General features: G+C 41.5%; 1 protein-coding gene across 1 annotated transcript in view; it reads right to left on the reverse strand.

Moving 5' to 3' along the window:
* The window catches only part of LOC124136775 (phospholipid-transporting ATPase ABCA3-like), a 35,936-nt gene that overhangs the window by 3,975 nt on the left and 6,179 nt on the right, over positions 1-25,782 (reverse strand). The window contains exons 2-16 of the mRNA XM_048388427.1: positions 25,374-25,589; positions 23,757-24,013; positions 22,641-22,878; positions 20,940-21,113; positions 19,779-19,960; positions 19,215-19,343; positions 18,688-18,817; positions 17,790-17,944; positions 16,681-16,836; positions 16,106-16,316; positions 15,605-15,854; positions 14,548-14,738; positions 13,175-14,182; positions 12,339-12,554; positions 342-841 (exon numbers count right to left, since the gene is read on the reverse strand). Of these exons, the coding sequence (XP_048244384.1) occupies positions 342-841; positions 12,339-12,554; positions 13,175-14,182; positions 14,548-14,738; positions 15,605-15,854; positions 16,106-16,316; positions 16,681-16,836; positions 17,790-17,944; positions 18,688-18,817; positions 19,215-19,343; positions 19,779-19,960; positions 20,940-21,113; positions 22,641-22,878; positions 23,757-24,013; positions 25,374-25,589 (4,013 nt within the window). The remainder of the gene's footprint in view (positions 1-341; positions 842-12,338; positions 12,555-13,174; positions 14,183-14,547; positions 14,739-15,604; positions 15,855-16,105; positions 16,317-16,680; positions 16,837-17,789; positions 17,945-18,687; positions 18,818-19,214; positions 19,344-19,778; positions 19,961-20,939; positions 21,114-22,640; positions 22,879-23,756; positions 24,014-25,373; positions 25,590-25,782) is intronic.

Below are 25,782 nucleotides of genomic sequence, written 5' to 3' on the forward strand. Positions count from 1 at the left end.
CCTAAAGGATCGTGCTTTAAACCATTGATGTGTCTGAGATATTGCTGTGGTAGCCTAATTGTTTAAGCGCTGGCCCGAAAATGAACAATGTGTTAAACCAATGCTTCATGTCCCGCTGTAATGTGGCTTGAACATGCCTAAACGAGACGTAGCTTTACACAAGCACCCAAAGCTTATTACGCGATAATAAGTCATGACTATAAGAACCACAGATAGAATCATTTTTCACAATACCTGACTGCAATTAGCATGGACATGGACAAAATATACACCGTGTAGACTCTGAATTGTCAATAATAAAGACTGCTCTTGGTAGTTTTTACAATGTTGACGGAAAGTACCTTCTTAGACTGATTCCTAACATCATGTTTCCACAGAAAGGCATTTCCACCCGTCACCATCACTTCTCCCGTCATCATCCTGAACGTCGTCGTCTTCCCGGCACCATTCTGACCCAGCAGACCAAAACACTCCTTCTCGGCTATGCCAATATTCAGATGATCCACGGCCACAACTTCCCCGAATCTCTTGTACAGATTCTTCAGGACAATAGCATCAGAGGAACCGGAAGCTGGGTCTATGCTATCGATGCGTCGGCGCTCAGTAGACACGTCACTGTCTTCCGGAAGGCGACCTTCGATATACTGTTCCCCGTCCTCCTGCACATCGTGTCGCCCACTGCAATAGGCAATCTTCTGCGGAATTTGGTAGTCAATCATTAAAATGACTGACATGTAAAAGAATCCATGTAGGATCAGCATGAATATGAAGCGTCCAATTCCTGGCAGTTCCCACTGAAGGAAATCGTCTGAAAATACCAAACAGTTGTTGCCGCAGGTATCTGAAAGTAAAAACCAAAAGGGTATCTGAATTTGACACCTCCCCGAGCTACAAGTCATAAATATAATATAAAAAGTCACTTGCTTTCTTCATGAGGGGGTACGGGTGGCCTAGTCGTCTAATGCGCGGCAATTCGATGTGCAGAGTTGCGTCCCTTGGGCACGCCATAAACCTATGATTGTGGGTTCGAATCCCGGTTCGCCCTTATTATGTTTCTAGGTTTGTCAGCACCATGCCCGTGCTCGTGGGTTTCACCGAAGTGGTAAACTCTAAGACCTGCATCAGTTCGGGCTTTCCTCCCACATTAAAATAACACGCCATGATGTGACTGGAAGACTGTTTAAAGCGGCGTTAAACCCAACTCACTCAATATCTTGACGATTATTCAGTGTTATACAACACGAGCGAGTCATAATGGTTTTGTTTTGTTTGGTTTGTAGTTTAACGCCGCACTCAGCAATATCCCAGCTATATAACGGCAGTTTATAATCAAGTCTGGACCAGACAATCCAGTGACTGACATCATGAGGATGAATCCACCCAATTGGGATACGACATGCTTCAACCAGGTCAGCGAACCTGACCACCCGATCCCGTTCGTCGTCTCTCACGACAAGCGTAGTCACCTTTTACAGCAAGCATGGGTTGCTGAAGTCCTATTCTACCACGGATCTTCACGGGTCGAGTCATAATGACAAATACCAGGGACCTATTCACCACAATAGGTTCGAGGGGCAGTGCGGTAGTGGTTAAAGCGTTGGCTCGTCATGCCGAAGACCCGGGTTCTAGTCCCCCACATTGATACACTGTGTTGAGCCCATTTACTGGTGTCCCCCGCAGTGCTATTCCTGCAATATTGCTAAAAGTGGCGTAAAACTCTACTCACTTCTAAAGCTTCATAGCGGAAGTGACGTCACCATCTCTTTCGTTCCTGTCTCGAACTTATCACACTCAGGATTATGTCTGAGTTACAGAAACTATCATGCTTATCTTCAGCATGTGATATACAATTTATACTACTGCGTTAAAAAACGAACACTGGTTATTCTAAACAGACATATGCATCACCATCATCCTTAAAATCCCATACGGACCGCCTCCGTGGTCTAGTGGTAGAGCGTCCGCCCGGAGAGCGGAAGGTCCGGGGTTCGATCCCCGGCCGCGTCATACCAAAAGACGTTAAAAGATGGTACTTGTTGTTACCCTGTCTGGCGCTCGGCATTAAGGGGCTAAAACAAGGACAGGTCGGCTCGGAGTCAGTATACTTTGTCTGAGTGGGGTATTCATGTTAAACTGCGGCATGGTATCTCAGTGTGCTAGCACTATAAATCGGCACCAGTCCGGACTAGTACAACCAGCCACACACACACACACACACACACACACACGTACATGCACGTCGCTATATAAGTGCAATAATCTTGGACGCGACGTTAGACCCAATTTCACCTCACCTAAAATCCCATACGTCGAGATACCGGGTTGTGAGAATAGTGTACTTTTTCATGAATTTCCCGAGAGAAATGTGAGGCTCAGTGTACCACTCGGTCATGCAAGATTTGAGTATTTGAAACACAACCCCAGTGTATAGCGCGATGAGTCACAGGATTTTTCTCGACAGCTTGACGAGTTCAGTGGTGTGTTAATAAATCGGTCGGTAAGGTCAGCTTGTCCTGACTAGTCAAACATGCGACTCTCAGATAAGTATTGATTAATGTGCGCAGCTTGTGATGTGAAACTGGATCCTCCGATCCGCGGGATAGTACCTTGTTTATGTCACTGATTCACCGATGATTGTCGTTACTACCCTTGTGTGTACATAACAGGCTTCTCCACTCCAGTACAACTACATCTGATATTGGCTCTACTGTATAAACATTGCCCCCTACCTGTATATACAATAAACTACGGTTATAACGAACACGCTTATAACGAACTGACGGATATAAAGAACTTACTTTTTGGTCCCGACTATTTGCTGTAGTTATGCTGTATATATGCTTATAACGAACTACGGTTATAACGAACTAAAATTAGTAGTCCCTTTGAGTTCGTTATAACCGTACTTTACTGTATATACTTGTCAACCGCACTCTGTATATCACTTCCTTGATAACGGTGTTAGAACCTACACAGACACGTCGCTCTTAATTGTAATAAAGAAGTTGTTCATCCATCAATTCTTATCCTTACTTAGTACTCCAACTTCTAAATCCCTATCAAAGAAGTTATCTTGTGCCATGTGTGCATTTAAAGACTGATGGTCTAACGCCCGTATCAAGTTAAGCTGTGGACGTTGTTATTACTGAATGAAACTGAGACGTTCTCGTCTTTGAATGATTTGTTTGTTGGTTTGGTTAATAAAGAAGTTGACATCAGTAAATTCGCTTCCTTATGTGACAAACTCACGCCGTAGTCTGTGTAATCATTGACCGGCTTAACGATTGATACATCATAGCGTTTGATTTACCGGCGAGTTTTGAATGACTGCAAGCAGAAAATTAAGCCATTTGAAAGTATTTTACGCCTTTATGGGATTCTTATTGTTTCAGTTGGAACAGTGCCTTGATCAAGATGGTATCCTCCGTCTATTATATCATGCGTATTATTCTTCCTGGTAGGCCCGTGAAGATCCGGGGTAGAAAAGGGCTTCAACAACCCATGCTTGCCGCAAAAGGCGACTATGCTTGTTGTAAGAGGCGACTAACGGGATCGAGTGGTCAGGCTCGCTGTCTTGGTTGATGCATGTCATTGTATCCCAATTGCTTGGATCGATGCTCATATCAGTGTGCGAGCTCAGCCCATGTTACCGCTTATAGATGGAAACTAAGCCTCGCTTTCACACAGGTTATAAATAGATTCAATGCTAAAAACCCTATAGTGACGTCACAACCCCTGTCACAGGAAGTGACAAAACTGTTCTGTAAACCTCCCTCATATAAATCTTTTTATTACTAATCCTACACACATATGTTATACTTTCATATATTTCCCATGTCCACATATGTCTATTTATAAAAAAAATACCAAAATATAACCCATCGATACATTGTATAGACTCTGAGAACATGTTTGTTGAAGTCACATGACCTCAAAATATTCTCTCACAGGGTAAAAGTCCCACACAAAAATATGGGTTCCATCTATCTTAAGGGTAGGAGGGGCCAATTCCTATGTTTCCTGCAATCACTGATCACTAAGCTTCCCAAGACCACCTTAAAATAGGAGGAGCTACGATGATAAACATAATTTTAATTGGATAATAGACAGTCCCCAATTTCCCCCTCAAAGTGACCACAAAGTGCCACACAGAGCGTCCAGAAATATAAATACATATGGCACCTAAGTGATAGCATCATATTCCAATGACAGATACATTACTTTAGGGCAGTTTAACACCGTTTGTTTGAAATTGACTTGACTGATATGTCACTTAGGGTCTAATTTGTGTGTCAGGGGTCTAAACTGATTGTTTACAGGTTGTGGTGTTTGACATTTGGTTCCTTCTGTCTTAAGCATTCTAGACACAATTTGTCAGTGTTATCACACTAAACAGACATTTGCGCTTAAATAAATCAGAACTTAAATCTCAAATATGCATTGGTTTATTAGTTTTAATTAGGAATAGTAACCCTTCACAGAACCGGAAGTAGTCAAGATTTTTAGTCACGTGAGCTCTATCAGTGAAATGATTGGCTTTAACCTATCGTCTGCTGTAGCAGAATACAACTGTTACTATTGTGGATTATTCCTTTTAGATTATACCTTTGCTATAGCATTTTTTATGCACAATCATGGCTCAATTGTGTATTTTAACTATCATTTTCTTGGCCCTCACTTGGAATACCCTGTGTTTTGCACACTGTCCATCATTATGTGACTTCAAGCTGACACCACTGGAGATGTGCCAAGAAAGGTATGAACATGGAATTCTGACACCCATCACACTCATTAATACTCAAGTGGAGAATATGAAGAGTACATTTATACCATACGGGCTATTGTGTGCATTAATATTATGTAGAACTTTAAAACCTTATGGAATTTTGCATCTTGTGAATATATGTGCATTTATTCTGAAGCCATTGGATCTCTTTATCAAAGCTGGATTATTTTTCATCATTGCAACAGTTAACAGTTTTATGTGTGGGAAAAACATTCTATTCTTTGTTGTTTCTCCTTCTACGAGACCAGGAGGGGAATGCAAGCATTCACCCAAATCCTCTCAATCTATCCAAGCATCATCCAATCAAACCATGTTCAAAATGCCATCCAAAAAGTCAGGTAATTACAGAAAAGATAGAAACAATAGTGGGAATGATGGTATTCCTCCTAAAAAGAAATGTAAAATGTCGTATCATGATGGTAGCCAATGGAGTCCTTGTCAGGTATGGATACAGTTGGGAAAATTTACCAAAGATGGTCCTGATCATGAAATGAATAAACCTAATCACCCAGGTGAGAAAGCATTTAAGTTCAGTGAATATTTTTCGTCGCAAGGAAAAATAATAAAACTAACAAAAGACAGTTGTTTATGCAGAGCATGTTATGTCGATGCACAGAAAAATGCAGACAAAATACCAAAACAAATTCCACGCTGGGTGAAACTTCAACAACGCTTTACTAATGAAAATAATCACTGCCCGGTCTGCCATCATGACATTGACTTGACAGAACCATGCCCATGCCAAACTGCCACACAGTGGATTAAATCCAGTGTCTGGACAATGGGTTTATCTGCTAAATCATGGCAAGAATATTTTAATATCACAAGAAATAATTTTGCTTGTAATGTGAAGGATACTTCGGTAATTTGTAAAGTACATTGTATGGAAAAGACAATGTGCACTTTGTAAATGCAAATCTTCAGGTAGCTGGGAATTTACCAATAAATACATGGATAAAATACAGGCTACATTGACACCACAGTCTGGTACACTTCAAATGTCAAATACAAACTGGATCTGTGAAAATTGCCTTAAACATTTACTGAAAACAAAACCTGTAACAAGTCTTTTAAGTAAAGATATGTCTTCAAACCATAAGTTCATAAGAGATATGGCTTCATTTCTTCTTCAGGCTATTGAGGAAATAAAGCAACAAGGTTATCTGATGAGAGCAACTATTGTAAAAAGGTTTAGAGACTCACTTCTGCAGGAGAAGGAACGAGATGAACTGGTGAAACGATTTGATAATTATCTTTCAACACATTTTCGAGGTAATCCTCTCATTGGATCCTACTGCGAAAAATCTAACAGGGCAGGTACAATGTTGTACTATAGAGAACAGTACACCAATGTGTCAATAAGAGCTGTATATGAACTTTTTATCTGAGAATACTGCACTGGAAACAGAACTGGAAGAATTAAAACATTCATCAATAACAATAAGAGATATACGTGAAATGTTTGAAACACAAACACAATTATTTTGTAGTAAAGATGTCGATTTTGATTACAGATCATTATTTGACTCATACTCAACTGACACAGAATGCGACAAATCATATTTTATGGGTACTTATTTACACCAACCACTTATGCAGTTTTTGAAAAATGTTCTTGGGTTGGAGAAAGTGGACAATGCCCATTCACATAAACAGAATATGAAACTTCAAACAGCTATTGGTGTTTTGTGTCATATAAAAAACCAGAATGCCATTATGCTCCAAACAATTATTGGACTCTCAGCATATGCAAACGGTTTACGAGATAAAGGGTTTCAAATCTTAAACTTTCTTGGACTAACCTGTGGAATTCATCTCATTCGCCGGGAAGCAAATACATGGTCAAACAATCGAAATGTTCTTGATGAAATTGACAAAAGGAGGAAATTGTTTGGAGGATAACATTTGATAACTTGAATTCTAAAAGAAAATTTGCCCAAACCTTTGCAGTAGGAGGGGAAGTTCTTGGTAGGATGCTAAATCTCTTGACAGATATCACATCGAACACATAGTTCTTCAGACACTGTATCAGATTCTTCATCACATTCTTCATCATGTTCATTATCTGAACGCCCTAAATCTATAGATGAGAATACTTTCTTCACCAAATCCACAGAAGAAAAGCAGTCATGGAACCAATATCTAAGAAGTTTAGTCAAACATGGTTTAGGAAGAAAACACTTACATGTCAAAGATATCAAAAGAACACTATTAAATGAAATAAAATCTTCAATGCCAGATTTTACTCCACGTGAACCTGATAATGTAGCCTATGCAACCGTTCAGTCACCTCAGTAATCCAGCATAACTGATGTTTCCAAATATTTAATGCAAATTAAACGTGATCTCAGGATCGGTGACAAAGATTTTCCGAAAAGAGTAGTTGTCGGAGGTGATCAACAAACATATGCCATTGTTAAAAATCTTATCAAGAAATATCCTGAAACTTTTGCATGGGTGATACCTGTACCTGGAGATTGGCATTTACTGAAGAATGCAGCAGAAACAATTAGAGACATCATATGGGATGGCGGATTACGTCATATGAGTATACTCTGCAAACACATGAAAGATATCGTCCAGTGGCGTGACATCCACAGCATGTTATCTTCCCTGCACGAAACCATCCTGTATGAAGCTCTTAACGACATGGAACATTGTGTTATTAATGGCTTAGAAGAGTGGGTAAGCATAAAAACGTCAAGCAGTAACCTTGATGAGGTTTCCAAATTTTGGGCCCAAATGCTAAGATACTTAAATGCCTACACCGGTTACTTTTTTGCAATCAGATCAGGAAACTTCAATCTGAGAAATAGTTGTCTGCCAGTTATAACAGAACTATTTTTTGCATATTCACATAACAAATATGAAGAATTAGCATGTCAAACGATGAAAGATGTCATTTTGCTTCCTGAAGATATAAGGAATCATTTTCTTCAAGGTGAATGGACCCTTAGCATTACTGCTAATCCATTTCACAATGTTGCCCTTGATGAGGGCCATGAACAAATCATTAATAGGAGGCTGAAAGAATTAACAACGAGGCCCTCAGAATATAGAACTGTGACACTTGCTAACTTTATGGCATACTTAGACAAAATTATGTCACTACTTCAGGACATAATATTTATATTTAAGAAGAAGAAACAGTATACCAGCTCTAACAGATATGACTATGTTCAAGCCATATATCCTGCCATAAAAGCATTACACATATTCAATTCAAATGAACCAAGAATTCTCAAAAATGTTTTTACAGAAGGTGCAGCAAGTGATCTTGACAATGAAACAAAACATGATCTCTTGAATATTAGTTCAGCAGGTCAATCCCGGATGCGTACTTATATCAGACAACATGTACTGCAACCTCCTGCTGAGGTTCCACGCCGCCAGTGTCGTAGAAAGATGCGTACATTCTCTCGCAGAAAGACCACAGCCAGAACACAGAAATCAAACCTTGGCCAAGTAACACTTCTTCTTAAGAGGGCATATTGTCAGTTGCAAAAAGCTGGAAATTATATTGAAAAAACTATTGAGTATCCTTTGTCATTTTGCAATGAATTCGGTGAAATAAGAGGGCGTCAAAAGAGCAAATTTAAGGATGCATTGCAAAAAAAAGATGAACTCTTACCTATGTTCCATACAGAAATACCATTCATTATCAAAGATAACCATACTGAAATAGTTATTGACTTTCTGAAATACATTCATGAACCAACGCCCCCTGATGTAAATACTTATGACGATCTTGGAATCTTTTATTGGGTACACACTGTTTGCAAGCTTGGAATTCAAGAGGGGCATCAGTAATAACAATTGTTTTTGACAAACCAGATTTTCTACCTCCTGTTAGATCGAGTTTGCACGAAGAAAGAAAACAGAAAACAAAGACTTCTTTTCAAAACTTCCAGGATCATGAAATCAACAAGACATCTAGAGTTTTTCATGGATCGGAATATGTAACTGCTCTCCAAAATGCAAATTATAAACAGAGACTTATATCCTTTTTAACAGATATGTTCATTGCTAAAGCAAAGGATACGACAGCTAAAGTTAAAATTATCATAGATTCACCTTCATTGGGAACATCACCTGCTTGTATTGAAAATCATACAATTTCTGAAGTTCGGGATAATAACAAAGGCGTAGCAAACTGTGGGGTTTGGTTCTATGCATCACAGTCTGACTGTGCTCAGGTTGTCATTGTTGCCAATGACACAGACAAATGGATGTATGGTTTGGCAATCATGGAAATTGGACATCTCAGGTTAACAAGTACTTATGACAAGTTAGTGTGTGTTGAACTTGCAATGGACAGAGAATATATACACATAAATGACGGTGTTAATAGGATTCAACAACTTGGTGTTTGGGCTCAAAATACACAGGCTTGTGTATCATTTTTAGCAATATATATCATGAGTGGATCAGATTATATCAGCAGTTTCTTTGGAATGTCATACCAGCGTTTTATATCCTGTTTTGTTGACTATTCAGATTTCATAAGTCCACATGATGATCCATTAGTAACAGTGTCCCATGAGGGCATTGTATCTGTTTCAAAGGCAGCATTTATGCGACTTCTCTGTTGTGCTTATCTTGACAAGTATCCACGTATGTATAGACATATGCAACCAAGTTCTTCTGCTCTCTTCAGTTCATTTAAAGTTGCTGGAAATAAGATGAGCCCCAAGATGATGTCATTATTGGAATGGCTTGGATACCCAGTTAAAAACTGTTTGACTTCAAATTTTCAGTTAACTATTGAAACTGATTGGCTTGAGATGGTTCGAAGAGTCTGCTATTTCAGCAACCATGGATCAAAAGATTTATACAAATTAATACCTCCATCTGACACTGCCTTGAACTTTCATAGATTAAGAGGAGAATTTATCCTCACTTTAGCTATACAGAGTCCAATATCCTTTAGTGAACATCATACCAAATGCTTATCATATGGATGGATAAAAAAACCCAATGACATCAAAATAAAATGGGAAGAAAATATAGATGAAGACAGAATACTGTTGACTAAGAAACGCCCGTTGCCTATATCCAAATGTTCATGTAAAGCAAAAGAGGGTAAATGTGGACTTGGTAGTCGTTGCAGGAGCTGCTGCAAGATGTGTCAGCCCTGTACTCCACAATGTGCATGTAAATCCAAATGTGACAATCCTCATAACATGGGAGGAAAGTGTCCACGTTGCAATACCGTTACTGCACCAGAACTACCTATCAGCACTAACAATTATGACTCAGATTCAACAATCTCTTACTATGAAAATGAACGCGAAGAAAATGTATATGATAATGATTCCAATTTTGATATCATTGATTCACAGCACATTGAAACTTTGATGGAAATTGACGATTATTTTGAGGACAGACAAACATTTCTAACAGTACCTCCAATTGACAATACATACTGTGATGATGAAAATAATTCAAGCTCAGATGAAGAGACAAATATTATTTTATGAAAAATTACAACAATCAAACTTAGTGGAATGATTTAATTATTTTTTTTGATAATTGAGGAATTGTATTGTATAAAGTCAATTCAAGGTTAGGCAGGAATAGTGTCCAGAACTTATTCACATTGGAAGGATACCACAGAAGAAGATATGTGACATAATATTTCCTTGTCAAAGAATTTGTGTGTTGAAAACAATTACATGTATTACCCTTCACACAGCAAACAATGTCAATGAAGAAATGATGAGAGAAATGGATTATTTAAGGTAAGTAAAATAATATTTTGTATGACTTTTCTTGAATTCAGTTGCTGTTAGCTGATGGAGAAAAGGTACATATTTGTTTCAGTAAATACCCAGTGTGTCCAGTTGACAGAGACTAGAGAGTGAATCTGTCGTCTGCTAGCAAACTTTGTTTATTATATGTAGGTCGTACTTGAGAACGAGGCTTGGTTTTTACGGGAAAAGATATCAATTACAAAATTGAGGCTAAGCTCGCACACTGTATGGTGTTAGCCATTGGATTTTCTGGTCCAGCCTCGATTATTTACAGACCGCCGTCATATAGCTGGAATATTGCTGAATGCGGCGTTCAACGAAAACATGTGCAAATGCAAATAATTGGGATCACAACTCAAATGTAAAAAAAATGCCTCAATATAGACCAACAGAGAAGATAAACATGTCTTTCGGAGTGGCTTAAGTCAGTCCGTGATGTTGTTATTGGTAGAATGTTCACAAACGGAAACAACTGTCATCCAAAGTCTGACTGCCCGACATGAAAATTTTGAACTTGTTCCCACCACAGGAGTCCGTATCTAAAAATAGACGCCCTCATGCATATTCATGACCATCTCCACACGCGAGCCCGTGGAGATGGTCATGAATATGCATGAGGGCGTCTATTTTTAGATAATGACTCCTGTGTTCCCACCAACAAGGCTTCAAATAACATGACCATTATATGTCTTACTAAGCATCACAACATTAATTGTTTGATCAAACAACCTTGAACGAGGGATATATCATAACAAACAAACATACAGGTGATGTCCTTCTTTACAGACACTGAAAACAGCAGTGCAGCTGCATGAACCTCGAGCTCCAGTTCTACACAGACGCCGAGACGGAGTCGAAAGTGAACAATGGCATTTGCGCGAACTGGTCACATGTGAGTGGGTGAGTATTGTTATACGCCGCTTTTAGCAATATTCCAGCAATATCACGGCGGGGGACACCAGAAATGGGCTTCACAAATTGTACCCATGTCGGGAATCGAGCCCGGGTCTTCGCGTGACGAGCGAACGCTTTAACCACTAGGCTACCCGACCGCCCACTGGTCACATGTACATGTATGGGACTTGGGTATTTGGTTACGTGCTGGAGCAGATAGGGTACGGCTGAAGGGATGAAGATCCACACTCCAGATTGTGTGCAGGCCTCCGTCGCAAGGCAGGAGTTGTGCGGCGTTAGGTAACAAATATATAATTTTATTATTAATTAATAAAATGCATTATTTTGGTAATCTTACATTATTCTAATTCCAGTGTCTTTCTCCCCTTGCATTTGTGTTCCACGGTCAAAGGGAAGCTACTCTTCCTGGTTTAATAGTGCAGCTGCAAAAGTTGCAGCTGAATTTAGTTGCTACATCCTCTTTTCATCCACACAACCACACCGGTAACACGTTTTTTTTAAATGGCGGAAACACTTACGTTAGAAGAAACATTTCTAATTCTCGTTTTTGTGGCGTTAGTTATTATTGTGGTGAACGTCATAGCTTTACTCATGGAAAAGGATTTCAAACAATGGACAATTTTGTTTTGGGGATGGAATCAAGATTTGCAGTAACTCTTAGCTATAAGAGTGCGTTTCATGGAGACAGTGAAAATGGCGGCGACTTGTGAGTGGCGGGTGCTAGAGCAGGACCTGCTTACCTTTGTTCGCGAACACCTGGTGTCATCACCTTTCATATAATTTCCAGCACTATTTTGCCTTTCACGCCCAATGGAATCTGTTTGGGCGGATATTCGAGGCAGATAATTCTCTGGCGGGGACGTTTTGAAGTAATTTGAAATTACCTTTGCAGCAAGACATCACTGTTCCTAGCGCACACTCTTCTATGTAGTTTTGTTCGATGCAGAATTCGTGGTTGTTGTAGTTGATATACATTTCAAAGAAGGTCATGCCGAAAGCGTGGTGAGGTAACAAGACCGTGAATATCCAGTCCAGGACTCCCAGCACCGCACCCGCCCTGAACATGGTCAGGAGGAATGTGATCATCACGCTGAACATTCCTACAACACAACGAGAGAGAGAGGTGGTGAGTGAGTGAGTGAGTGAGTTGGGATTAACGCCGGTTTGAACAGTATTACTGTTATGTAATGGCGTGTCACACAAATCAGTGATTGACATCATGAGCATCGATCCACACAATTGGTAAACGATGACATGCATCAACCAGGTCAGCGAGCCTGACCACCCGATCCCGTTAGTCGCAGTTATATTACTACTAAAAGCGGCGTAAAGCCAAACTCTCTCACTCACTCACTCACTCAGTACCAGAATACTTTTACATAAGGTGTCTCTTGAAATTGGTTAAATTGTTGTACAAAATATGCTTTCACAACCTTAACTGTTCGGTAGTATTCTATAGACCGAAGACCCGTGAGGATCCCGGGTAGAATAGGTCTTCAGCAACCAATGCTTGCCGTAAAAGGCGACTATGCTTGTCGTAAGAGGCGACTAACGGGATCGGGTGGTCAGGCTCGCTGACTTGGTTGACGCATGTCATCGATCCAAAATTGCGTGGATCGACGATTATTTACAGACCGCCGTCACATAGCTGGAATGTTGCTGAGTGCGGCTCTAGACACCAAACCAACCAACTATAGACCGAAAGTAAATTCCGCCATACCTGTAACGATGTTTAGAATGGTGATCATGGCCATTCCAGATGCAGGAACTTTGAATAAATACTGCAGTGCGTACATGAAAGGTAGTACGGCCCAGCCGTACACCACAAAGATGAGGAACATGATCCCCAGTCTCCCGTCCCCGGCATAGGCTTCTGACTGGAAAGCAGCAAACACGATTAGGAGACCTAGACACGGAATGATGTAGTTGATGAAGTCCCAGGCCAAATTGGACATCCAGAATACAATAGGTCCCACTCCACTGACGACCTGAAGATGCTTCGAGCCAACCTGCCTCTCCTTGATGAGGAAATGGACAAAGGATGATGTCAGGAAAGCCATTCCAAACATCAAGCAGAAGGCAATCCCAAATCCAGTACCGGCTCCAGCGACAAGAGTTGTTCGAGAACTGTCAGACTGGTTCTGGGGTAAAGGGAAGTTGGTTGTTGTTATAGAATGATGGGGGGATGTGAAATATCTGAGGATCCCATTCAGAATAGATGACAATATTATCGGTGGTGCATGGTATGGTTGGCCGTTGTAGTGACCTCGAGCAGTAGTGTTTGATTCAAATTCTGCAGCAATTATATATTTCACATCAAAAACAGGCAACCCCACATCGCCGACCTCGGATAAAAAGTAATGAGACATATTCTTGTATGTGTCCAAGTCAACCCATTGGGGTTTGTTAGAGGTTCCTTCGAAAAGGCTGACAAAGTTGTTGGTAAGATCCGTCGTTAGCTGTACTGGTGGGCTACCGTTTTGGTATGGAACAATGGTTTTATTAAACTGCATCATGTCTAGAGTGATGGGTCCCTCGTCCTTCCGGCCTGAACCTGAGGCAGTAAGAGCTGCGAAGACTGCGATTCCAAAGATAACTGGGATGAAGAGTTGTATAATAGTCATCACCTTGTTCCTTAGAGTCAGGATCATTTTCTTCATAAACATTCCTCTGAATCGGGATAGCTCCAGTTGGACACCTTTCACTTTCTTGAACCCTCGATTAAAAGCTGAAATAGAAGAGAGGATGTTGTAGATGGCTGCAGCAATTTAGTTTGTTAATGTGAGTAGGTGAGTTGGCTTAACATCGCTTCGAACACTCTCAGTATTTCAGTTATCTCACGGCGTGTCAGCTATATGTTGGAGGAGCAATACAACCTAGTGAAACCCATGAGCACGGATATGGTGATGACGAACCATGAAACATAATTGTGGTAAGTCTTGGATTCGAACCGACGGCTATACGATTCTGGCCCTATGTTATAATAGATGATCGAATGACCAGAATGACTACTTGTGATCACAAAATAGATATAACTCCTTTCCTGTCTTGCAGTTGCCAGTTATCATTCATCAAGGTCATAACATCATATACCTAGCAGTTTCTGATGATCTCGATGACCTACAGCTCCATAGGAACCCATGTGCGAGAGGCCAAATCCATTCTCGTTGGATTCTTCTTCAGCATCTACCATCGCGGCGTTAGTGAAGCCTTCACTTTTCACGTTGCTAACCTTTGCTGTTACCCTCAGTTCCGTCTCTGAATTGGACGGCTCCGTATCCACTCTGTTGACCAAATTCAATTGATTATTTAAGACAACCAAATTGTGAGTTCATGACTCTGTTCCTTTCCCAAATTAACAGAAGTAAAACTCTGAGGTCGTATCAAACATTGGCATTCAATCAGTTCAATGTTTAGGGAGATTAATCTACCCTACTGCATGAAAGGAGAACTTTCTGGCTTGGATTTTATGGGGTAAAAATAAATTGTCCCAGTGAGTGAGTTGGGTTTAACGCCGCTTTTAACAGTATTCCAGTTATATCGCGGGCACGGGTATGGTGTTGACCAACCTAGAAACATAATCGGGGCTAACGGGGATTCGAACCCACAATCCTAGGTTTCTGGCGTGCCCATCGAATCGCGACGCCTTAGACGACTGGGCCACCCGTGCTCCCAAATTGTCCCAGAAAATTGTTCCAAAGGTAACAATGCTTTTGACTTTTGAAAAAAAAGTAATTGTCTGCCACAAAAATTACACTTTTGCAAGGTATTTTGATGTAAACGAAAATATTTAGGCTCATGGTTGTAATTAAAAAAAAACTTGGTTTTGCCACTGTTAACATATCAAGTCTCCAAGCAAAATCCCTGACATGCCCCCCCCCCCCCCCCCCCCCCCCCCCCCCTCCCCCGACACACACACACATACACAATCCAGAATATGATATTGGTCGGTACCTTAACTAATTCAATTCGATAATTAACATGAGTTTCACACAAAAATACTAGAAAACTAAACAATTTGAATTTCAAAACACAGTAGGAGTATCTTCTAAAAGCCATTTAACATGGAAATACTAAGCGCACACATCATGACAATCAGTTATTACCAAATATGCTTGCATATGGTGAAACTCTTATATATGATACTTACTTCAAGAACACCTCCTCCATCGTGGTTGCTGTCGTCCCGAAGGAGCAAATGCCCAGGTCCCGACTACGTCTTTCAATCTCCGTGAAGAGAGCAGCAAAGTTGGCTGACTGGTCATCAGGCAGCAGGTAGGAGAGTTCAGCATTGATCTCACTCTCCATGACTGCTGTAGGGACGTGTTGCTGGACAACTGCCGTCACTGATGCCACCTGACAGGTGGGTTCCTTCACCATCACCAGGTGGTAGCCAGCTCCTGGAGATACAAATGATGCATAGATCATTAAAAACATAAACAATGTATTATAATTGAAACAATTCCAGAGTCCTTTTCAGCATAAATATGTAGCACATGTCCACATGTCTGCTATAAAACGTTTTGAAAGCTTACTGAGGCCTTGAACCCTGCTGTTATTGATGCAGACTGAAAGTAGTTCCAGCATCAAGTATTATTTTATAGTTTTCAATCCTAAATACATTCAATCTTACTATAACAAGATATATTACCGTACAGCTTCTTCAGGAAGTACGATGTCCCACAGCACTTGACCACCCCTTCTGCCATGATGGCGATGCGGTCACCCAGAAGGTCAGCCTCGTCCATGAAGTGAGTGGTCAGCAGCATGGTCCGGCCCTGTCTGTTCCTCTGAAGGATGTCCCATGTCTGTCTCCTGGCTGCAGGATCCATACCGGAAGTCGGCTCATCCAGGATGACGATCTGAACACGAAATAAAGAGAATAATATAACATAACACATCCAAGTGGATGTGTAAAAATGGGAAGTTTTTTGTTCACCACGATCCACGCAATTGGGACACGATGACATGCATCAACCAAGTCAGCGAGCCTGACCACCCGATCCCGTTGGTCGGCCTTTACGACAAGAATAGTCGCTTTTTACGGCAAGCATGGGTTGCTGAAGACCTATCCTACCCCGGATCTTCACGGGTAACAGTGAAGTAAAACAAACAGTTATGCCACATAGTACAAAACGTATGCGATACAGACGTTTGCTGTTGTAAATACCATGAAGTCCGAGCTGATATTGTTAAACTCAACTGATGCTGTCTGACCCAACTTACCTTGGACCCTCCGATGAGAGCAATGCCTACGGACAGTTTTCTCTTCTGTCCTCCAGACAGGTGTTGCGACTGTGTGTTTCTTTTGGAATCCAAGCCGACTTGGCTGATCATTGCCGTGATGTCAGCTTCCCTGTCACTTCTCGGGCATCCCTTTAGCTGTAAAGAAAAGATATTCTATATGGCTTGTGTCCGGTAGTATATTGTATATACCCCTTTTACATATATGTATGCTGTATATACTTTCATATATTTTAAGTCTCTCGTAACCCTTAAGGGGTGTCACTTATATGTACTGTTATATGTATCTATGTAAATATTTTTGTGAGGTGAGACTCAAATAAACAATCTGTCTGTCTGTAAAGAAAACAATAAGTTAACATTGACGAGCGGAAGGCATATTTAGAATAATGCTAATTGAAGGACAACTGACGTAAGGTCTGACAGTAATGTTGTGAGTGATAATTGGGCACGGGTAGGCAAGTGGTCTTAGACTTTCGTTCCGTTTGTCGTCGGTTCGAATCCCAAATTCACCTCGATAATGTCAGCACCATGCCGTGCTCGTGAATTTCACCAAAGTGAAAATCCACTCTGACAATCAATTTGGGAGTTCCTCGTACCTTATACCGTGGAGTTTAGTGGTACTTACCTTTAGGTAATACCGGCGACACACGTCCCAAAAACAAACATGCAAGGGCATGTCAAGTGTTCTTATTAAGAAACATGGGAACATATGGTAAAAGTCAAAATAGGGAATTGCATCCATCATCATCTTGGCCATTGACCAAGTTGGTAATGTCCTCCACATGTCTACCATAAACGTTTTTGAAAGCTTTCCGAAGGCTTGGATGCTGTAACCTTGATCAAACAACGTCACATCAAGACGCTCTGTGAAATCTTCGTAGAAAGTGCATGCTCTATTGTACCTCAAAAGTTGTGAAATTTCATAATATTATATGAGTGTATCACACAGAGAGAAGAAACGATTTTGACGTTCATCACGCACTGCTCTGTGTTCACATGTAAGCTTAATAAGGGAATCACATATATTCAGACAAATTATACTGCTGCGGATAGAATATTTGAAAGGCTTTTTGTCTGATGATATTTACGTTGGCAAAGAATTCCATGTGTTCCTGTACGGTGAGAGTGTCAAACAGGATGTTGTGTTGAGGACAGAGACCGAGACTCTGGCGGACACTCTGGATGTCGTTGTTGATGTCGTAACCGTTCACAATGGCGGTGCCTCCAGATGCAGGGATGAAACCTTCAAAAATCAAACAAAGGGTCTCACTGTTTACTGATGAAGGTCGTGAAGCACCATGTGATGGTGTTTACCGTGTAATGTAAATACGACATGGTAATGGTTTGGACTGATGAATCCTGAATGATAAAGACATTAAACTGGACTTTCCAGGCACAGCACACCTAACTTATCTGGAATTTGTATTAGATACACCCATGAAGATCTTCGGCAACCGCAAAAGGCGACTATGCTTGTCGTAAGAGGCGACTAGCGGGATCAGGTGGCCAGGCTCGCTGACTTGGTTGATGCATCTCATCGTATCCCAGTTGCGTAGATCGATGCTAATAATATCAGTCACTGTATTGTCTGTTCCAGACTCGATTATTTACATACCGCCCTCATATAGCTGGAATATTGCTGAGTGCGGCGTTAATCAACAAACAAACAAACAAAATTTATTAGATACAGAGTATCTCGAGTAGAACCTGATGTATTCAGTTTGTCGATTAGTCTGAACCTACTCTGCTTTTCGGGAAGAGGTCAGTTTAAGAAACACGTGCAATGTTGCTGAGGAGAAAGAGTAGAGATGTCACCACGGCACCAACATCAACCAACACACCAATTATTGGCATTGAGTAGCAGTACAGGCGTATTCTAATATACTGTACAAAGCGTAATGAATCCCTAATATACCCGTAATTAATACTGTGTAACTTAAGAACACTAAAGCAACGTAACCTAATGAACATAAATCTTTACTGTACCTGTAAGAACAGACATAGTTGTAGTTTTTCCAGCGCCGTTGTGACCCAGGAGAACAGAGATCTGACCCTCGAACATATTAAGACTCATTCCGTCGACAGCTACCTTTTTTCTTGAGCCACTACCAAACACCTGCAATAGCAATGACATTTGTGATAGTTCCACCCATTGGATTCGAACCCTTCTTGACTAACTCGTATTAACTGGATGGCGTTTTTTTTAAAGAAACGAGTGGTCACGAATGAATTAGAATGAAACACACCTATGCCTGACATTACCTTTCGGGGTAGATGTTGCGTCCCTTGGGCACGCCAGAAACCTATTATTGTGGGTTCAAATCCCGGTTCGCCCCGATTATGTTTCTAGGTTTGTCAGCACCATACCCGTGCTCGTGGGTTTCACCAAAGTGGTAAACGTCTGAGACCTGCATCACTTCTTGCTTTCCTCACACATCTAGGTAACACGCCGCGATATAACTGGAATACTGTTAAGAGCGGCGTTAAACCCAACCCACCCACTCACTCATTACCTTTCTGAGGTTTCTTATGGAGATTCCAGCTTGCATTTCTGTTGGTTCCCTTTCAAAGTATGTAGTGTCTTGGTTCGTCACTTCGACATCTTTTGGTTTAACCTGGTTGGTGCCACACCAGTACGTTCCCTAGGAAACAAGACTCATAACGTTTAGAAACATGATGTAAATGGAAATTGGGCATCCAGTCGTCACAATAAGGAAAGCAAACGTCCTGCAAGTTGTTTGAACACCAATGACGATCATGAGACGAGTGCGGACAGGCCAAACAAATATTTCTTACAATAATTCTTGTCTTCTTCTAATGGTATCTGTTAACTAATTTGAGGAACGAAAATAAGTTCAAGCCTATCAATGGGATGTCACTCTTTGAATATTTTATTCACCTGACCAACAACACTTCTTAAGGGACGCTCGAAAATCATGTTTCTACAACCGGTTAATATTATATTTTAGGAAGACATCCGGATAGTTCTGGTGCATGTTTTGATCATTTTAAATACCTTTTCTGTATGACACGACAACACTTTCACACTATCAACAAATAAAACTAACAGTACTTACGGTGAAGGGGAAATAGAATGGTTTGGGCACACCAAACTCCCCCGGCAACACATTGTCCACATACCAGGTGATGAGGAGGTGGATTGCCGTGTCGCCTAGCAACATCAAAATGGCGTCCAGCAGGGAGAAGTTATCACTTTCCGAGACGGGCTGGTTGAAATTCGACCACTGTACACCTACACCTGGTTCACAGAAACAAACATCAACAGGCGAACCTATGTGTCGGTTGTATGAGGAAGCATACTTTTCCATTCAACCATTAGTCTTCAGGGTCTTTTTCACTCTAAAGATGGGATATGGGTGGTACACTGACCTAAGTCGCCGTGATTGACTGTGGCTGAGCTGCGTCACATGCGCCAGAAGCCGATTATGATCCTCGGTTTGTCATCACTTTACCCATGGGTTTCATTAAACACCGAAGTGCTCTTATAAACCGTATTTCCTCGATTTAATGCCCGGGCGTATATTTCTTTCAGACACTCTCACCCCCGCAAAGATTATGGGGAGAATTCCGTTCATAACAACTACCCGGCTTTAAATCGATGTCCGGCGTTTAATTGATACCCTGGTTTTTATTCGAGGTCCGGAGGTTAATCGAGGAATCTGGTACCCTTAAATACTAAAGGCGGCGTAATACCCAACTCACTGAAATGAATTACTCTCGAAATGTTGTAACAATCACATGCTGTTTTATCTTGTGCACTTCACGACGGCACGGTAGAATTATCATCCTCTAAATTGCAATTGTGGCAACAATTCTATGGACAAATGCTAAGTATCAGCTCCTAATAGTGATAGAATCTGCATAGATAGGATTACATTTTTAATGAAGACATCATGAAATAAGGATCAGGACAAGGTGGACCGCTCCTCATGCAGCAAGGGCGGTCGGGTAGCCTAGTGGTTAAAGCGTTCGCTCGTCACGCCGAAGACCCGGGTTCGATTCCCGACATGGGTACAATGCGTGAAGCCCATTTCTGGTGTCCCCCGCCGTGATATTGCTTGAATATTGCAAAAAGCGGCGTAAAACCATATCGTTACTTTAACAAAGACTCCATTGTTTACAGATTTCCGTGCTACTGCAGAAATATTTCGGATTGCGGCGTAAAACAACATGCCTCACTCGCTCATTCTCTTACAATACATAGAAACGCTTCTTACCAGTGCCTTCATATAACCCAAATACGTTAGCGCCCATGCCCATCGCAATGTTAAACAGTAGACATGACGACAGCTTCTGTGGGCGAGTCATGTCGGTGTAGATGGTTTGAAGGTAGAAGTATGGGCAGTACGTGATGAAGTAGATGATTGCAGACACTGCTGAAGCAATATTGGCTGGAAGGAATAGGAAATTGATTTATTATAACTGACTGAAATGATGATGAAATACGTTTATACATTTCAAACAAATTACATTGACTTGTTATTTGTACATTAAATAACCACATGTGATTGACATTTTGTATTTAGATGACACTTCTAAACTTATTTTATCTTACCTTTTCGATAACATCCCAGGCATCTCCCAACCCCCAACCCCCAACCCCCACCACTTTCCCAGAATATCAATTCATCCCTAATAAACGAAGTGATTAAATGCCGAACTGTTGTATTCTTTTATATAAAAAAACACACATGTCATTGGCATTTTGTATTGAGATGACACTTGTAAACTTATTTTATCTTACCTTACATATAAATGCCGGTTTCTAATTGGCTGACCTTTTGTCATTTTCAACGTACCCTGCTAACATGGAAGAAACATTTTGTATGTATCCTTCTCGAATTGCCGAACTGTTGGCTTACATTTGCAGCATACCAACCGCAATTTTGTATCTAAAATAAATGATGTAAAAGGCTATTCTCCGGATATTTACGATATTTTCCGAATGAAATCGATTTCAGGGAAGAAACTCTAGGTTTGTTTTCTGTCGTCTGCTAAGACACCGGCCATTTGATATTCTGGGGATGGGGCCTTGATTTTTTTATAGAGATTAGTTGTTTTTCCCCCGCTGCAGCAACAGCTACAGCTACAGCTACAGCTACAAAAACAGATTTATTTTTTTAAACTCATGAGCCTGAATTTGTCTTTTTCAAGAAAAAACACCTTGCAACAATGTATATTTTGTAGCACTCAATTCCCTCTTTTTTCAACAGTCATAATCCTTTCTTTTCATATTCTTACCGATTCGGACATGGGTTGATGTACTATCGGGGAACATAACCTAACATTAGGGGTACATCATCTCTTGTCCCCCTCGAGATCGGTGGACAGCTTGTAATGTCCTGGGGCACAAGAGGCACTAAGGATCCGCAATGGACGCGCCAGAATCTTAAGATCGCAGTATCGGGTAAGGATTCTCTCTATGTATGATGTTATGTTTGTCAACCCACATGCTTGTTGGTTCGACCTAGCTTGTAAACAACTCTGCATTACTTTGGGGTTTTCTCCCACGTATCGGGGGCACGGGTGGCCCAGTCGTCTAAGGCGCAGCGATTCGCTGTGCAGAGTTGCGTCCCTTAGGCACGCCAGAAACCTATGATTGTGGGTTCGAATCCCGGTTCACCCCGATTATGTTTCTAGGTTTGTCAGCACCATACCCGTACTCGTGGCTTTCACCGAAGTGGTAAACGTCTGAGACCTGCATCACTTCGGCAGTGATAGAACTGGAATACTGTTAAAAGCGGCGTTAAACCCAACTCACTCACTCTCCGAAATATCCAATGGAAACAATACGTGATTGTGTGATTATGTTTATGCCTATCCAGCGTGTGTTGCTGGTCATGCCGTTAACCACTTGTTGGCCTTAATTAGTACTAGGTTATTTACATGAGTACTTGGCAAGAATATTGGTGACTCACCTCTGTTTGTGAAGGTACTAATCATGAAGCAGAACGATATAATGGCCACTCCGTAGCAGATAAGAAACACAATCAGGACAGACGGGTCGGAGTTTGCCAGTACGGCGCCATTGCCACTGATGTTGACACCGCAGGCCACGGTGAAAATGACCGAGAAGATCAGGATGTAAATGAAGATGGTTAGAAACCAAGACGCCCAATGAGCAGCAGCACTCAATCCCATCAACTTCATGGATTCCTGGCGTTAAAGGGCGAGATAGAAAAATAAAAAATAAAACATGATAATCAGTTTCAATAAGTAATATCTGGCGAAACTGTAAGGAGCAAAAAAGTGATGAACATTAGATGAATGAATATGCCAAAATCTGTGATGACACCAAATTTTCGCAAAAAAGGCAAGCATGGCCTGTTATACCTGTAGCTCCCGCCACTCACACAATGGGCCCCTTTCGGAACAGGTTCTATACATTTTAGGAATAGATCGAAACTTTAGAAATCGGTATGAACATTATTAGATGCGTTCATATGAATGAGAACAGACAGTTCAGTTCAAAAATTGCTTGCTTGGGACTTAAGATAAAATTGTCAAAAAGGTTTATTTTAGAAGTTTCCAGGCAGAGTTTTTCTAATATTTAAACATGACTTTTGCCCAAGCTGATTTTCAGAGGAGGTTTAAATAAAGACGCTACAAACTGGTTCCCCAGTAAGGAGATTAAACGGTCTTGTCGAACAGTTTTACACAAGAAACCCAGTCCGCTTTTATCTAGCCCATAGCCTGGCTCTGAAATGGTGACCGCCCAGACGTTGAGTTTACCATTTCCTTTAACCAACTGCTCCTGTAGCTTCTATAGCTGTACGGCGTCTACATAATGACAGGGCTACCGTTGGCCTCGTCTGAGAAGTCTATGATCTAGGTTTCGAATCCAAACATTTAAGTGACAAAGCAATAAAATCTTCAAGCCTTTCGCGAAAGCACCCATAAAAGGAGATCGCTACACCTTTGACCCTGGTATATTGTTAAACTATTGTTGAAACCGGCGTAACACCGTACGCATATACTGAGATCTTAAAATTGAGATGTTGCTTCTTTTTTATAAGACTCATTTACTCTGTTACCTTCAGTTTTCTTTCCTTTTCATACACAACTCCTTTAGTGGTCTGGATGGCCATGAGGATGAAACTCATCATAAGAAGGACGGGAAACAAGATCTGCAGCAATGTCGCCATCCCGTCCTCTCTATACGGCGGGAAGGGCATGCGCTGGAGGCGAAGGTCAAGGTTATCGAGCAGATCTGAGGCGCTGGCGTTCCACTCTTTGATGACGGCTTCGTCGATTGTTCTTTGCAGAAAGAGGAACCCTCTTGATCGATAATCTGGGAAACAATTGGGTACAGACACGTTACCATCGGTTTGTCCATCTGTTTGTTATAATTTGTTTCAGTGCATCCAGCGTATCCAACGAACATAGTTTGTTTTTTTATAAAACCTGAACAAACCCATCAAACAATGATGAAGTTGACTGGTTAAATGTTACACATTTGAACTGGTCAGTATTTACACTGAACCTGTTCTATTACACTTACTGTTTTATATTGTAATGTGTTGCAGGACGCTGACACAGTGGTGGCACAGTGGTCTAAGACACCGCAACTCACCTTGACCCTCTGTTCGCGGGTTCGATGGCCTCACTGGCACCCATTTGGATGCTTGAGTGTCAGCATCGCCCAACGTGCTCATGGGTTACATCGGAATGCTTACTGTTCACGATCCAGAACTCTCAAAGAAACTGCACCCGTGAAGATTCCGGGGTAGAATAGGTCTTCAGCAACCCATGCTTGTCGTAAAAGGAGACTAACGGGATCAGGTGGTCAGGCTAGCTGACTTGGTTGATGCATGTCATCGATCTCAATTGCGTGGATCTATGCTCATGATATCAATCACTGGATTGTCTGGTCCAGACTCGATAACTTACAGACCGCCGTCATATAGCTGGAATATTGCTGAGTGCGGCGTTAAAGAACCAACCAACCAACTCAAAGAAACTGACGTGTCGTCAAATAAATATAAAATACGGTACAAAGCGGCGTTAAACCCAACACTCTCACTACAGCCTCTAAGGCTTCCTCACTGATGCTGTCTCCTTGCTGCTTTGACTGTATCATGCTAGCCCATAGCCATTCTGTAGTACGTCATTAACATGCGCACCGGCCCGTGAAGATCCCGGGTAGAATAGGTCTTCAGCAACCCATGCTTGCCGTAACAGGCGACTATGCTTGTTGTAAGAGGCGATTAACGGGATCGAGTGGTCAGACTCGCTGACTTGGTTGATGCATGTCATCGTATCCCAATTGTTCGGATCGATGCTAATGATATCAATCATTGGATTGTCTGGTCCAGATTCTACTTTTTACAGACCGCCGTCATATATCTGAAATATTGCTGAGTGCGGCGTTAAAGAACAAACAAACAAACAAAAACAAACATCCAGACTACCCACCCCCGCCTCTCTCACAGTCAATCCTTCAAGACTCACCTGGGGCTGTGGGGTAGCCTAGTGGTTAAAGCGTTGCCTTGTCACGCCGATGACCCGGGTTCTATTCCCCACATGGGTACAATGTGTGAAGCCCATTTTCCGGTGTCCCCCGCCGTGATATTGCTCAAATATTGCCTCAAGCGGCGTCGAACCTCACTCACTCACTCACTCACTCTACTCACTCACTCAATCAGACTCACCTGGTTCCCCATCCCGGGGGGAGTTGCTCCCGGAAAACGAGGTGACGGAATCTGTTTCCCAGTCTTCCATTTTGGGGCGCAAGCTATAATGGAGAGACATCGGCAACGACGTCGCTGTCGAGATGACGTTGAACTCTGCAGCGTAGGAGATGTTGTCAGGGTGGTACTTGTAGTGACGAAGCATCTCTTCCGGACTGGCAAACCCCACCACCGTCACTGAATAACGCAACTTTCTTTTAAGTAACTGTTAGTTTTTGTGTTGTTTTAGGGTAAATGTAATGTCTCGTCTGGCAGTTAGTTGTAAAAGCTCCTCCTGTCAGTTATCTGTAGTATCTCGCCGGACATCGGGGTAGAATAGGTAAGAGCCGACAGGTGAGCGGGTGGTGAGAATGTATGACACCCAAAATGT

This window comes from Haliotis rufescens, unplaced genomic scaffold (assembly GCF_023055435.1).
Source record: "Haliotis rufescens isolate VD_foot unplaced genomic scaffold, xgHalRufe1.0.p SCAF_70, whole genome shotgun sequence".
Lineage (NCBI taxonomy): Eukaryota > Metazoa > Mollusca > Gastropoda > Lepetellida > Haliotidae > Haliotis > Haliotis rufescens.